Source organism: Pogona vitticeps, chromosome 6 (genome assembly GCF_051106095.1).
Source record: "Pogona vitticeps strain Pit_001003342236 chromosome 6, PviZW2.1, whole genome shotgun sequence".
Classification (NCBI taxonomy): Eukaryota; Metazoa; Chordata; class Lepidosauria; order Squamata; family Agamidae; genus Pogona; species Pogona vitticeps.
The window spans coordinates 70,115,276-70,129,918 of record NC_135788.1 but is presented as its reverse complement, the minus strand read 5'-3'; the positions used below and the strand labels follow the sequence as shown (position 1 = coordinate 70,129,918).

Sequence of the window (14,643 nt, the reverse complement as noted above, 5' to 3'; positions counted from 1 at the left end):
GTAGTGGGCGACACGGGCAGTTGACGAGAAGTGGTGAACTTCAGGAAAGCCTTCCACTTGCTCCCGTACAAGGTGTCAGTGGACGGCTTACGACAATGGGCGAGGACGTGAGCTACCGTGGGACTATCCTCCAGGCGGTGAGGTGGAGTGACTGCATGTCCGGGTGGTAAGTTGTCCCTTCGTTCTGGGTGAGCAGATGAGGAAGGTAAGGTAGCCTGACGTACTCTGTCGCCCTCGAGATGAGCCTCGCGAACCACGGTTGGCGTGGCCAGAACGGAGCAATCAGAATGGCATTCGCGTTGTCGTTGCAAACCTTCACCAGTGTCCTCAGCAGGAGGGGAAACGGTGGAAACATGTAGAGGAAGTGGTTGCTCCACGCCACCATCAGGGCGTCGCCATGCGAGTTCGGGCCGTGACCGCCCCTGGAAAAGAAGATGGGGCATTTGGTGTTGAGGTGAGTGGCGAAGGCATCCACCATGGGAGTTCCCCATCGCTCGCAGAGCGTCAGGAACACCGCTTGGTCCAGCACCCATTCGTGCATGGTAACAGCAGTCCTGCTGAGCCGATCCGCAAGAATGTTGTCGTGAGTGGAAATGTATACAGCGGATGGAAAGACATGATGTTGGAGGCACCACTCCCATAGTTGGACAGCAAGATACAGGAGGGAGAAAGAGTGGGTACCGCCCTGTTTGTTGACATACGCGACAGCCGTCGTGTTGTCCGAGACGATCTGAAGAGCTGTGCCCCTGATAATGGGCAGAAACGCCCGGCAGGCCTTGAAGATGGCGAGAAGTTCTCGATTGTTGATGTGGAGAGCAAGCTCCCTTGGAGACCATCGATCGTGGACCTGCAGACCGCAGCAATGGGCACCCCAGCCGATGCCGCTGGCATCCGTCGTGATGCGAGTTCGTAGGGCAATAGGAGCAAAAGGGCGTCCCATAAACAGATTGCCCGGGTTGAGCCACCACTTCAGCTGTTTCGACAATTCCTCCGACACCAGGAGTCTCTTTTTGGGGAAGTCCCAGAGAGGATTGAAGAGCGACAGGAGCCACACTTGTAATGAGCGAAGTTTCAGTCTCGCATGAGGGATGACTGAAGTGGTGGAGGCCATGAGGCCCAACAGCCTCTGAGCAGTGTGAGCGGTGACATGATGAAGAGGGCGGAATTTCTTGATGAGAACAGCCATCTTCCGCGCTCTCTCTAGAGGCATGAATGCCCGGCCGGTCCGAGCGTCGAGAGTGGCGCCTATGTAGGCAGCCACCGGCGAGGGGACAAGGACAGACTTCTTGTAGTTTACCTGCAGTCCAAGAGTCTTGAGAAGGCGGAGTACGGTAAACGTGTGACGCTCTGCCTGAAGCTTGGAGTGTGCAACCAGTAGCCAGTCGTCTATGTATGGAAAGACGGCTATGCCCCTGGTTCTCAGGAAAGCTGCCACCGGGGCCATACACTTCGTAAAGACTCTGGGCGCGGTGGAAAGTCCAAAAGGCAGAGCGGAGAATTTGTAACACTTTGACCCCAGCGAAAAACGCAGGAAGCGACGATGGTCGTGCCTTATATTTATGTGGAAATAGGCATCGCTGAGGTCTATGACGACGAACCAGTCGCCCTGTTGCAAGAGGGGCAGAATCCTCTCCAAGGTTACCATCCGGAAACGGCGATAGACAATGAACTTGTTGAGGCGCCTGAGGTCTAAAATAGGGCGGAAAGAGTCGTCCCTCTTTGTCACCAGAAAATATCTGGAGAAAAAACCAGGATTGGCAGGATTTGGAAACACCCTGGTTATTGCATGCTTTCGTAACAAGGTGGTTACTTCTTGCTTTAGAGGGTCGGATGGGGGGGTGAGAACTAGACGGGGAGGAGGCGTCTCTAAAAATTCTATCGCGTAACCGCGAGCGATGATAGAAAGGACCCACTTGTCTGAAGTGATGATAAGCCAACTGGAGAGGAAAGGAGACAAGCGGGTGGCGCAGGAAGGAGAAAAAATGGCTGTAGAGCAGTCAAAGGCCCTGTTTATTCTTACGGTCGACCTTTTTGAAGGAAGCACGTATCTTGTGTTGTTGGTCATGTCTAGTGGTGTAGCCGGAAGAGGGAGAATACCTCTGTTTGGAGGGATAGGATCTCCCTGGTTGTATAGCAGGGTAGAAGGATGGACGCTTCCATGAGTAGCGTTGTTTGTAGAACGGTTGAGCAGCATAGGATCTGGCAGCCTTTTTAGCCTCATGGAGACCCTTTAGGATCTCGTCCGTCTTGGGATCAAAAAGACCCGAACCGTCAAAGGGGAGGTCAAGGATACGGGCCTTGGAGTCCTCAGGAATGGCCGCAGATTTAAGCCACGCCTGCCTCCTCATGGCAACACCCGTCATTAGATTACGGGACGCAGCATCCAAAATATGACGAACCGTGACCCGTTCCTGACGAATGAGTTGTGAGGCCTCCTGATGAAGAGAGAGACCTCTAGGTTGCAGCTCATCAGGTGCAGCTTGTAAGGATGGTAAAGCCAAGTCCCATAAATGCTGGTGGTAAGCCGCCATAGCAGCCACATAATTAGCAGCTCTCACGATTAAAGATGAAAAGGCATATGAACGCCGACCAAATATGTCCATTTTCCTCCCGTCCTTGTTATTGGGGGATGCGGCTGATGCAGGCCGAAACTTAGACTGGGCGACGTCCACAATAAGGGAATTGGGGGTGGGATGTTTCACAAGGAAGTCCAGTTCAGATCCCTGAATCCGGTATAAGTTCTCAACCCGTCTGGACATTTGAGGGGTAGAACAAGGTTTGTCCCAAGGCTGTTTTAGGGTTCGCAGTAGCGACGGGATGAACGCTAGACGCATGGGCAAGTTCTGATCCTCATCTATGTCGCCATATACCTTGTCGGGGACCGTTTCCGGCGGTCGTTCGACAGGAAGTTCCAAAGCAGAGGCTATTCTATGTATTAGTTGAGAATAGCTAGGAAAATCGGCCACAGGAGAAACCGGGTTCTTATCAATAATGGCAGAGTCCGGAGTGTTATCATTAGGAGCTGATGCGTCCGAAAATGAACATTCGGAGGAGGAATCGTCGGGATGATCAGAAGGGAGGGACGGGGGAATGGGAGTTCCGGCATGGGAAAAACGGGGGCCGGTATCGACTTGCCTCTTCTTTTGGAGCGTTTCTTGCCCTTCGGTCCGGTATCGGTACCGTGTCCTATACCGTGCCCGGTATCGGTATCGGTATCGAGGAGGTCCAATTGAAAGGAGTCAGAGTCAGAAGAAGCGTGGCGTCGTTTCTTCTTGCGCGGTTTCGCCGGTACCGAATCGCGAGGACGCTTCGGTTTCGGTGGCACCGCGTCGGTACCGAGTGGCACGGTACCGACTCCGGTATCGGTGGTGGTACGACGTGGGATACCGCTCGGTATCGGAGCTGGAGGCCGTACACAGCCAGCGGCAGTGGCCCGTTGCTCTGTCTTTCGTAGAGAGGAAGGTTCTTCCGGTACCGACCGAGACCCTGTCGCTCCGATATCGGGAAAGGACGGTACCGACTGGACGTGTCGGTGTCTGCCCCTGTCGGTATCACGGGGTGACGGTACCGACAGTGCCGAAGAATCGGAGGAGACCGATGAGGAGGACGAGGAGTCGGATGAGGAACTCCGCAGAGCGAGGCTGTATAGAAGCCGCGGGTCGTAGAGCTTTTGCATCTGCTTCCGCCATTTCCTCAAATAGCCCTTGGAAAGTTTGAGCGGAGCGGGTTTGTCCTCCATAGCCTCATGCCTCTTAGGCTTCTTGGGGCAAACATGTCGAGCCCCGCGGGGGGAGACCTTCGGTCCCGAGGGGCTCGGAGACCGGGAATCTCCAGCGGCTGTTTCCAAATGCCTTGTCTTGGCTCTCTTCTTCCTAGGGGATGGGAAGAGGGGTATGTCCGGCGTATCGACCGGCGGTGGTAAAGATGGTGGAGAAGAAGCTGCCGACGAAGCCTGGGACGGAATCTCAATAGGAGATTGTGGAGTAAAAGCAGGCAGGGAGGGCGAAGGTTGGAGTTGAGGACTGGCCGCAGGAGAGGGCGGGGGAGGAATGGCGGCCGCGGCCTGACTCTTAGGAGGCTTGGGTTTTTTAGAAGCCTTCTTGGTAGACGTAGTCGGCTTGCCATTGGCCCTAGTTTTAGGGCCGGGTGCAGGACCCGAATCTGCAGGCGCAGAGGACGCCGCCATAGCAGGTGCGGTGAGGGATTTTTCCCAAAGCGCTGCCCGAAGACGTTGCTCTCTAAGTCTCAGGCCTTGCCAGGTAAAACGTTCGCAGTGGCGACAAGTCTGGGGGATATGTGACTCCCCAAGACAAAATAAACAATAACGATGGCCGTCTGTAGAAGGGATCTTTTTAGAACAGGCGGCACAGCTTTTAAAAGTAACTTTAGGTGAAGAAGGTGCCTTGGAGGCCATAAAAGAAAAAAGGCGGGAAAAGAAACAGTCCAAGAAATAAGGGGGAAAAAGGGGTAGGGGAGAGAGGGAAAACCCTCAGACACAGTCCAAAAACTCCCCTAATAATAAGATGAAGTAAAGTACTTCCCTTGAGCATGAAAAGCGGAGCCAAATCCAGGAATCTTCCAGATCTTTCCAATATTTCACGGAGCTCTAGCTAGGAGACCTAACTGCAGCAGCGGAAAAAATGGAACTGAATGGCTGTTAGGGCGGGCGGACCATGAGGTCCTAGGGGGGCGGAGCCAAAAGTGTTACTTTAAGCTCTAGAATGTTCCGAGGCCTTCTGCGCAAGCGCAGATTAACCCATTAGTGTGATTTCACAGAGTCCACGAAGAAGAACTAGTCTTTTTGAAGTCCTTATCTAAGCAGGGAAGGGGATCAGAGCAAACCAACAACCCCTTCCAAACTGTAAAGCACTTAGTGCAGCCAGAAAAGCAAGGGGAATAATTAAGAAGAACTTAGGTCAAGAGAACTGCTGGATAGCTCAGTGCTTTAAGCATCTGGCTGCAAAGCCAGAGGTTGGGAGTTCAAATTCCCCACTGTGCCTCATTGACAGGAGCTGGACATGATAATCTATACAGTCCCTTCCACCTCTGCAGTTCCAAGATGACTATTGTATCCCAACTCAGTCCCTGTTCTTCCTAGTCATTTCCTTCACTGTGCCAAAGATTGGAAATCTAGTTCTGTAGGGTGCTTAGCCTCATGGTGCAGTGGTTAAAACGCTGTACTGCAGCTAAAACTCTGCTCAGGACCTGGGGTTCAAATCCCAGGTAGCTGGCTCAAGGTTGACTCAGCCTTCCATCCTTCCGAGGTCGGTAAAATGAGTACCCAGCTTGCTGGGGGGGCAATGTGTAGCCTGTATAATTAAAATTGTAAACCACCCGGAGAGTGCTTGTAGCGCTATGGGGCGGTATATAAGTCCAATAAATAAATAAATAAATAAATAAATAAATAAATAAATAAATAAATAAATAAATATAAATAAATAAATAAATAAATAAATAAATAAATAAATAAATAAATAAATAAATGTAAAAGGGGAGGGGGGAAATCTCCCCTGAATGGTATCTACCCGGTCAGACACTGAAGAGTGAGCCAGTGAGCTTGCAGACAACATGCAACAATGAGTTCATGCTAAGTTTTCAATATTTCAGTACATCATTTAAAATCTTCATGTATTTCATCTATTCTAAATATGATTCAGGAAACATAACTAAGTATTGCATTATGACATAATTAGTCATAATTAAAGCAGGCCCAATAATTCCAAAGGGTCTACTGCAAGTACAGCTAAATCTGAATCCAAACCTTTAGTATTAGAATTGACCAAGTTCTCGCCCTTGTGTCTCCTTCCTTCCTTCCTACACAACTGCTTAATGTGAGCATTGCTTTCTAAAAGCCCTATTCAGGCATTATGAATACAGATAAAGTAAATGGATGGGATATGTACATTAGCTCTCCCCATCTTTGCCATTTTGCTGTCCCTCTCATTGCTTGGAAAGCAACTTTCCCAAAAGGAGAGCCTCCACCATCTGTAGAGCTTCCGAACAGCATTCAGAATGCTAGAGAATCACTTTACTGGAACGGCATGGAGGACTTACACGGGCAGACACCTCTGCTCCAGCAAGTGGCTCTCCCTTTGAGGGCACCAACAGAGTTGCTCAAGAAGGCAGAAAGCACACCTGTCACATGCCAACTAAATCCATAAGTGGCCTCCACAAGATTAAACTCTCATTCCCACAGAACCCTTACTTGCCTCCAAGCTCACAATCAACACAGGGTACAAAACAAGTTTCTGATCCTCATCTTGGCAGACTGCGAACTTGCCACCCTTTTGTAATAATGTGATTATTTCCCTTAAATATTTCTGAATTATTTGGCAACTTGGCAAATAGAAGGAAAGATGAGGCTCTACTCTTTCTCTCTTTGTTATTTACATGGAACCCATAATATGTAGTTTACTCAGAAGGCAGTAATGCTTATCTCCATGAACAAATTGCTTATCTCCATTTACATGGAACCCATAATATGTAGTTTACTCAGAAGGCAGTAATGCTTATCTCCATGAACAAAGTTAGGCCACAGGAAAGACATGGCAAAGCAGGTAGCAGAAAATCTTGCAAGCAGCCTTTGCACAGTGTTAGTGGTAGGAAGCAAGTGGGAACAAGGCTGAAGAGGCGTGTTTACATCCTATAAGGAGCAAGAAACAAGCTTTCCGTAGCTAACAGGAAGCATAAAAGTGTCCCCTAATGCACACTTTACCACCAATATCACGACATTACATTTTGCACACAGCTTGCCAAACAAATTATACTTTAATTTCCAAGGACCTACTTACTTGGGGCTGATTTTCTTTGACTGAACTTTAAGCACAGCATCATGTGCCAAAGCCAGTTTTTCCTTCTCAGTTGCTCCACCCTTTTGATAGCACTTAGCAGCCACCTGAAATAAGGATAATCACAGTTAAATTTACAGTTGGAGTTAAAGTATGTTATCAACAGAACAGAGATGTGGTACCGTACAACATTTAGAATGGTGAACTAGAAAAGAGGTAGGGTTGCTAGCTTTTCTGTTTAATTATCATTTCCTGCTTCTAAGCTTTTGACAACACTTGAATGTGCCAGTTATAGCAAGCTGCAATTCTTATCTTATGTGCAGGATCATGTAGTACTTAGTGGGCAAACTAGGGTCCTCCAGATTTTTAGGACTATGACTCCCATAAGGCTCAGCCAGCAAAGTTAATATTCAATGTGTATGAGTGCTATAGTCCAAAATATCAAAAAGAAAGTTTACAGGTAGCTTTCATGACTGGGATCTATTGGTTGTTGTGGGTTTTTTGGGCTCTTTGGCCATGTTCTCAAGGTTGAACAACCTTCAGAACATGGCCAAAGAGCCCGAAAAACCCACAACAACCTTTACAGGTAGCACTTTGGCAGGAAGAGGACAATTGTACAGTATAGAGCTAGGACAGCTGGTTCTCAAAGCCTTCCAGCTTATTCATCATACACGTTTAGGTGTTTGTAAGGTTTCTGCAAGGATATCTCCCAGAATAGAGAATTATGAGATTTATAATCCAAAACCCCCACTTCCCTTTATTTTTATTTTTAAAAAAAGCTTAAACCAGGGGCTGGCGAATTAAAGGCCACATCTGACCTGCAGAAGCTTTTCATATGGCTCTCCAACTAGCATTTCCTTGCCAACCAGCTGATGGCAATCCCAAACTTTTCTGACTTCACTCATTTATGGCAACAATGTGAGACACCAGCAGGAGAGACAATTGTGACTCCTGCTTGAAGCAGGGTTTCAAAAATGTTGAAAGAAGTGCTTGCAACCCAACTGTTGCCTAGGACCATGCCAAAACGAACACTGTTTACTCCAAGAGGGAGCTTGGGTATTTTGCAGTGAGTAAATCCTCTTGTAAGAATGTACTACCTGGTGAGGATAAAATACTCTATCCTCTATCTATCTCTGGAGACTAAGCCATGAGAGAATATAGAAAATACTACAACTATAAATGATAGAATTTCCCACAATCAGAGGCACTTGAAAGCCCACCAAAACTTTTTGTATTAACATGTGGCCCTAGGCCAACATTTCTTCTCTCCTTCAGCTTCACTTCTAAACATCACGAGTGGAAAACATTCAAGACAGTCACCAATCATCCCAGGAGTGGACATCCAAGCAAATTAATCACAAAGTCACATTGTTGAATGCAATTGCAAAAAAATCCCTAAGAGTTACATCTCAGACTCTACAAGCCTCAACATGGTAAATGTTAAAGTTCATGATGGTAGAATCAGAAAAAGACTGTACAAGTATGATTTGTTTGGGAGGGTTGCCAGGAGAATTTCTCTTCTGTGTGAAAAGAACATGGCTTAGGTTTGGAAAGTTGCATCTGGACAAAACCACAAGACTTCTGTGGAACAACATCCTTTGGACAGACAAGACCAAAGTGGAGACGTTTGGCCTTAATGCACAACACCATGTTTGGAGAAAACCAAACACAGCCTATCAGCACAAATACATTGTACCAACTGTCAAGCATGGTAGTGGAGGAGTGATTATTTGGGCTTGTTTTGAAGCCACATGAGTTAGGCACCGTGCAGTCATTGAATCGACCATGAACTCCTCTGTATACCAATGTTTTCTAAAGTTAAATGTGAGGCCATCTGTCTGACAGCTAAAGCTTGGCTAAAATTGGGTCATGCAACAGGATAATGATCCCAAGTACACCAGCAATTCTACAACAGAATGGCTGAAAAAGAAAAGAATCAAGCTGTTGCAATGGCCCAGTCAAAGTCCAGACCTCAACCCAACTAAAATGCTCTTTAACAAAGCTGAACATAAGCAAATGCTTGCAGACCTCAATGAACTGAAGCAATGTTGTAAAGAAGAGTGGGCCAAAATTCTTCCAGAACAATGTGAGACACTGATGAAGTCATAGAGAAAATCATTGTTTCATGTTATTCCTGCTAAATATGGTTCTACAAGCTACTGATCATAAGGTGTACTTAAGTTTTTTGCACATGGCTTCTCCTTTTTGGCTTTATTTTTGTTAAATAAATCATGACAAAGTGTCATGTGGTGGTGTTCATCTATGGTTATATTTATCTAATCTTCAGACCTGCTAAGGACCAGATGATTTTCATTATGTCCTGACATGTAAAACCACAGAAGTCAAAGAGAGTGTACTTTCTTTTTTACATGACTGTATATGCAAATAAATATAACACACTATGAGTTCAACACAAGGAATTGTGAACAGAAGGAAAAAAGTCCCCGGCACTATTCCACACACATTTGTACAAGGGTTTATTCAACCGTTTATCCAGTGATAGGGCAGAATAGGTGCTCTAGTATGCCCGTGCAACAGGCAGAGCAATTTACTTTCTTCTTTTGTGCAACATTCCAGTTTTGGTAATTAACATATCCTTTCTATATGCCCCAGATTACATCAGAACCAGTCCAGGCACACAAGCAACCCTCTAAAGAAAAATAATGCCCCAAGTCACTTCAGCTGTACCAAAAAAGAAAAGGTAATTCTCAAACTGAGAATATTCTACTGTGCCTGGTTCATTTGATTACTTAGTAAAAAACAGAAACAATAATGAATCCAGACATTTAGACACCTCTCATATTGTGCCAATTCAACAGATGTATTATAGTGTCAGAGGCACTGTACTTTTTCAATATGCTTGTGAAATCTGTTCCATAGTTGTTGGTCTCTTTTAATAAACTGAACCAACAAGAAATGTCAGTGTTGGCAATGGTAACAAAAACAAACCTTCATTACACTGCAAAGAAGAGAAAATAGCTATTTTAAATACAGCAAACATTAGCAGGGCATAGTAACTCAATGGGAGTGTGTGTATGTGGGCTCTTTCTTGGCTCTGATTAAAAGTCTTGCCACTAGGAGATTTACATTTTAATACATCCCACCCACAAGGTGATTTTAAAAACTGTCTCACTAGATTAGGGAAGAATATGAAAATGTACCACTGCAGATCTCATACCAAAACACTCATCTCTTAAACAATCTCTGCAAACTACCTACAAATCCTGGTTTCACATCCTTGCAAAATGTTAGAATGTGAAACTTCAGGCTGATCTCATTATTTTCTCGTCTTTATAGACTCCTGGAAAAATGATTCTTAATCATCTATTAAAAGAAGTGGAACCACTTTTCAACCCACAACAGGCTGGCTTTTAACCAGGGAAAACCCGCCCAACACAAATCCTTTATTTAATGCAACATTTTGGGGGGGGGGGGATAGCTCTGAAAACAGGCAAGATCAAGGGGACTTGTTGACCTCTTGGCTGTCTATGACACATTTCATCATCAAGTACAACTACAAAAATTCTATAATCTAACCAAGGATTATAAAATAAGTGAAGTAATAGCTATCTGTGAACAGATGGAGATTCCAAAATGATACTTTGATATGATTTTGATTTCTTGTATAACGAATCCCCCACCCTCCTGCGCTTCTGAAAGCAAGTGAGAACCAGAATTTTTACCCAGGCTTTTACAAACCTCACCCCTCCGTAATATTAATTTTGTAGTGAGTTTATTTATGCCAGACCATGATTCACCAAAGGAGTTTTTGTTTTTATATGTTCATTTTTTAAAAATTGTGGTATATTTTTATTTACTGGAAGCCACCAGAGTAGTGGCTTGTCCACTAAATGGGCAAGGTACACGTTTAAACACATAATAAAAAGAAAATAAATAAATGATAGTGTCTTAGGTTTACTTCCGTTCACATGGGAAAACACAAGGTCAGAAAAGGAAATCAAAGGATCAAAGAGACTTCAGGCTTGCAACCTGGGAAGTAAGACCTCTGTGACATGTTAATTAGGGCATGCCCAAAATTGGGGAGGCTGTTATAACCTGGACTGAAAGCAACTGACACCTGAATGATTCAAAGAATTCACCCAACTCTGTATCCTAAACCCACCTCTCTTGAATTCACACCTTGGAGTCTTTGAAGTAAAGACTTCAGGAGAACTTCAAGATGGGTCTGTTAAGAGACAGGAAGAGAACACAACATGGATGGGGAACAACAATGATGCAGAACAATATCCATGAGGGAGAAGGACATGAATTAGTCCTTAGCCAGGAAAGGGCAACTAACCATGCTATCCAAAGAAGATTTTAGAAAGGGGAATTTAGAGTGGATTTCACTTCTCATGGCAGAACAGCTTCTTTGGCTTGCTAGTCTACTGTCATTTTGGTAAAGTTTGTCAGGAATCAGAAGGAAACTGGGACTTGTAGTCATACAAAGATGAAGTCTGTTAGGTTCCATGCAGTTTGGATTTAAACCACTGAAATGTTCTCATGGGATTGTTGTTCCAAGTTTGCTCTGCCTGTTACCAAGATAAGGAGCAAGGTTCGAGAAGACCAAACACCACATTCTTCTTAATTGGGATGAGATAAGACACCTGCAAGATCTCATGTGAAATAGGGGCGGTGAACCGTGTTATGCCCTCATGATTCTAATTGGTTAACAACTTGGAAGTGTCAGAAAGAAGGTGGTCCATAGAAAAATGGTTGTTTCATGTATGTGATATGTGAGTGATGTTTGGTGTTGTGGAATGTGAGAAGAGAAGTTTGTCTTTTTGAAAGAGAGGGGGGAGAGATTTGCCCAATTTCTCTAGAATGCTAAGATGTAGAAGTTGCCAAAATGATTACTTAGTTTAGCTTTTATTATTTTAATCTGAGAATAATAAGCTTATTTGAATCATGGCAACTGCTTGAATATGATTATGCTTTATGCTTTTAAGCTACAACTGTATTTTAATGGAACTACTTAATTTTCTTAATAAAACAATTATTCTTCAACAAAGAGCTTGTCTCTTGAACAGCAAGACTGCACCTAAATCCAGTGGAGATTGGAAATGTCACTAATTGCTACTATACAGAGAGGTCCTACCTAGCCAGTCTGTTGTGCTGTGTAATGAAGCACTCAGTAAATAGTTGATTGCCTTGTAGGTAGGCAAGAGGCTCTATTTCAGGTTGAGCTTGTCCATAGGGCAAGGACTACGCACTTATGAAGCTAAAGGACCTGTCTCATGTAAGAAAAGTGGTGGTTGCTTGCGAGAAGTGATTCTGACAAAGTTCATTGCCTGTGAACACTTTCCCAAGATTTGTTTACCTGTTTGCATGATTTTACATTTTTCCAGAAGTTTGTTATTTGATTTTGTAACTGTTTCCCATAACCTTGGACCACTCAACCCCTGCCACTACAAGATACAGTGGTGCCTTGACTTACGAACTTAATCCGCCCCAGAAGATCTTCGTAAGTCAAAATTTTCGTAAGTAAAACCAGCATTTCCCATAGGAATGCATTGAAACTGGATTAATCTGTTCTGGCTGTTTTTTTGTTCTTATGTCAAGGCACGGTTTGTAAGTCAAAGCATTAGTTCCTATGGGAACTAATGCAAAACTGCTTAATCCGTTCTGTACCACTAGAGGGAGAATTTTTCTTCTTTTAACCTAAGAGGAACTTAGGTTAAAAAAAAGGGCAGGAAAGGAGGGAGGGAGGGAACAAGGAAAGAAAGGTCATCACTGGGGTACACTGACCCCTCAGACAGAGGTTTGTGCTTTTAAACACAAAAAGAGAAAAGACAGAGAGAGAGAAGACAATTGCGGTGGGGGGGAGATAGAGTTTGGAGTCTGAAGCACATTTTAAACCCACACACTTTAAACCCACACATTTTACAACAACACATTTTAAACCAAGCAACCAAAAGACTAAAATGCATTTTAGAGCCCAACAGCCAGCCAGACCTTTGTAAAAAAATTTCTGATTTTAAAACCAAAAGTCTAAACTCCATTTTAGAGGCCAACAGCCAGACAGATCTTTGCAAACAATTTTCTGATTTTAAAACCAACAGCCTACACAAAAACATAACCCCCCCAGCCCAACCCCAAGCTGCAAAACCCCTGCACAGTAAATACAGTGTACTCACCCAGAACAGCAGTCTGTTTTAAAAAAAGAAAGTCAAAAAGCCAAAAAAGCCCCAAAAAACACAAACAAACAGTCCGTACAATACAGTACTAGGCAGTACCAGGCAGTATGCAGTCTGAAGTCTCTCTACGTATCCACACTCTCTAACCGCTGGGGCGAGTTAGGTAGCAGACAAGCAGCCTCTTCGCTGGCCAGCAGTTAATTGAATGTTCAAATTTGTTTTGTTGTTGTTCATAAGTCAAAGATCCGTTCGCAAGTCAAAGCAAAATTTTGCAACCGGAGCTGTTCGCAACTCAAAACATTCGTAGGTTGGGACATTCGTAAGTCAAGGCACCACTGTATAATCTCCATTTTGTATAATTTCCATTTTGTATAATTTCCATTTTGTTTTTACTTTACTTTATTTCTTTTAATAAAACTTTTGAAAGACCTTCTGGTTTGATTTTTAAGAGAAATTCGGGTTAACAAAATCCCATAGCCTTGCCAAAGTTCAACCATAGCTACCTGGCATGCCTCTGAGGCATATTAAGCGTTCTTTTGCATTTTGATTATCCAGGGGGATGGTGGCAGTTTCTACCAGAAAAAGTGGCAGCCCTTACCCAAAAGCTTCACTGGCTTTAAGTTCAAGATCTAGAATGCTGTTCAAAGGTTCCCCTGCCTTGGAGGAATAAGCGTTGGTTCCTGGAGGTGATGCAACCCTTTTGCAAAATCAAAGCTCTCGCAAAATATTCAGGGATAAGGAAGGAATACTGGACCCAAAAGAAACCCACCTCTTAAAATGGATGGAACTTCAGGAAACTTTACTGTCCCACCCAATGTCAATAAGCCATGGACTAGAGATGAAAGAACCAAAGTGAACCTAGGAAAATGAAGGTTTTGCACAGACACTGTGCAAATGCCGAGAAGAACAGAGAGCTTCACACTTATGCCTGTGTATTCTGTGCCTCTGAACTTGAAGAAAAACCCTTCCTATTCAAAGCCTTTCCCTTACATGCATGTAACTCTACCCATCAATTAAAGGGACTGGCATAATGTAACAGTAATTTGACATGTTCAACCCTCACTAAAATGTCCCTTTTCATTGACCAAATTTACACCTTGTAATAGTTTTGAGTTATTGCAAAATTAACCTAATATAATCTAATTCAAAGCTGCGATTCCTTCCAGGATTTTCAAAGCAGAGTACTCAGAAGTGATTTACCACTCTCTTTTTAGGAGACTGTGCAGCTTGCTTGAGACTACACACACTGGCTCTTCTCCTGAGACACAAAGTAGGGAATAGATCGTGTTTTTCTCCAGTATCCCATCCACCACTAGGCTGCCATCAAACACTCTTTTGGGTAAGCCTGTGATTTTACCTTCCAACATTGATGTTTAGCGTAATATTCCCCTTGTGCAACCCATTCTTCTGGTGTTGATGTTTTAACAAACATGGTGTCATCCAAATCTAGGGGGAAAGAACAAGAATTGAGACTGAAAAAAACCCTATTTCATTAGTTGAACACATGAGAAAAAAAAAGCTGGGTTGGTTTGTATTGTATTATACAGACATACAAAATTATGCTATCTAAAATTCTTACAAACACATTCTAAATCAATTCAATCAATTACAGTCAGGCTGTAATAAGGTCTCCCAAATCAGTTTAAGTTTCGTAATCCAGCAGTCTGGGCCTTATACAAGAACAATCTTGGATGACGGTTTCAAGCTTGTTTCTTTGT

At 44.2% G+C, this 14,643-nt stretch overlaps 1 protein-coding gene and 1 long non-coding RNA gene across 3 annotated transcripts in view; one reads left to right on the top strand and one right to left on the bottom strand.

Annotated features, from left to right (window-relative positions):
* The window catches only part of LOC140708349 (uncharacterized), a 69,156-nt gene extending 54,892 nt beyond the window's left edge, over positions 1 to 14,264 (top strand). The window contains exon 3 of the long non-coding RNA XR_012088468.2: positions 14,140 to 14,264. This is a non-coding gene — a long non-coding RNA (uncharacterized LOC140708349). The remainder of the gene's footprint in view (positions 1 to 14,139) is intronic.
* TRANK1 (tetratricopeptide repeat and ankyrin repeat containing 1) overlaps positions 1 to 14,643 on the bottom strand; it is a 70,757-nt gene that overhangs the window by 13,690 nt on the left and 42,424 nt on the right. For both annotated transcript variants that reach the window (XM_020803386.3, XM_078377517.1), the window contains exons 18-19: positions 14,283 to 14,371; positions 6,792 to 6,895 (exon numbers count right to left, since the gene is read on the bottom strand). In XM_020803386.3, coding sequence (XP_020659045.3) covers positions 6,792 to 6,895; positions 14,283 to 14,371 — 193 coding nt within the window. The remainder of the gene's footprint in view (positions 1 to 6,791; positions 6,896 to 14,282; positions 14,372 to 14,643) is intronic.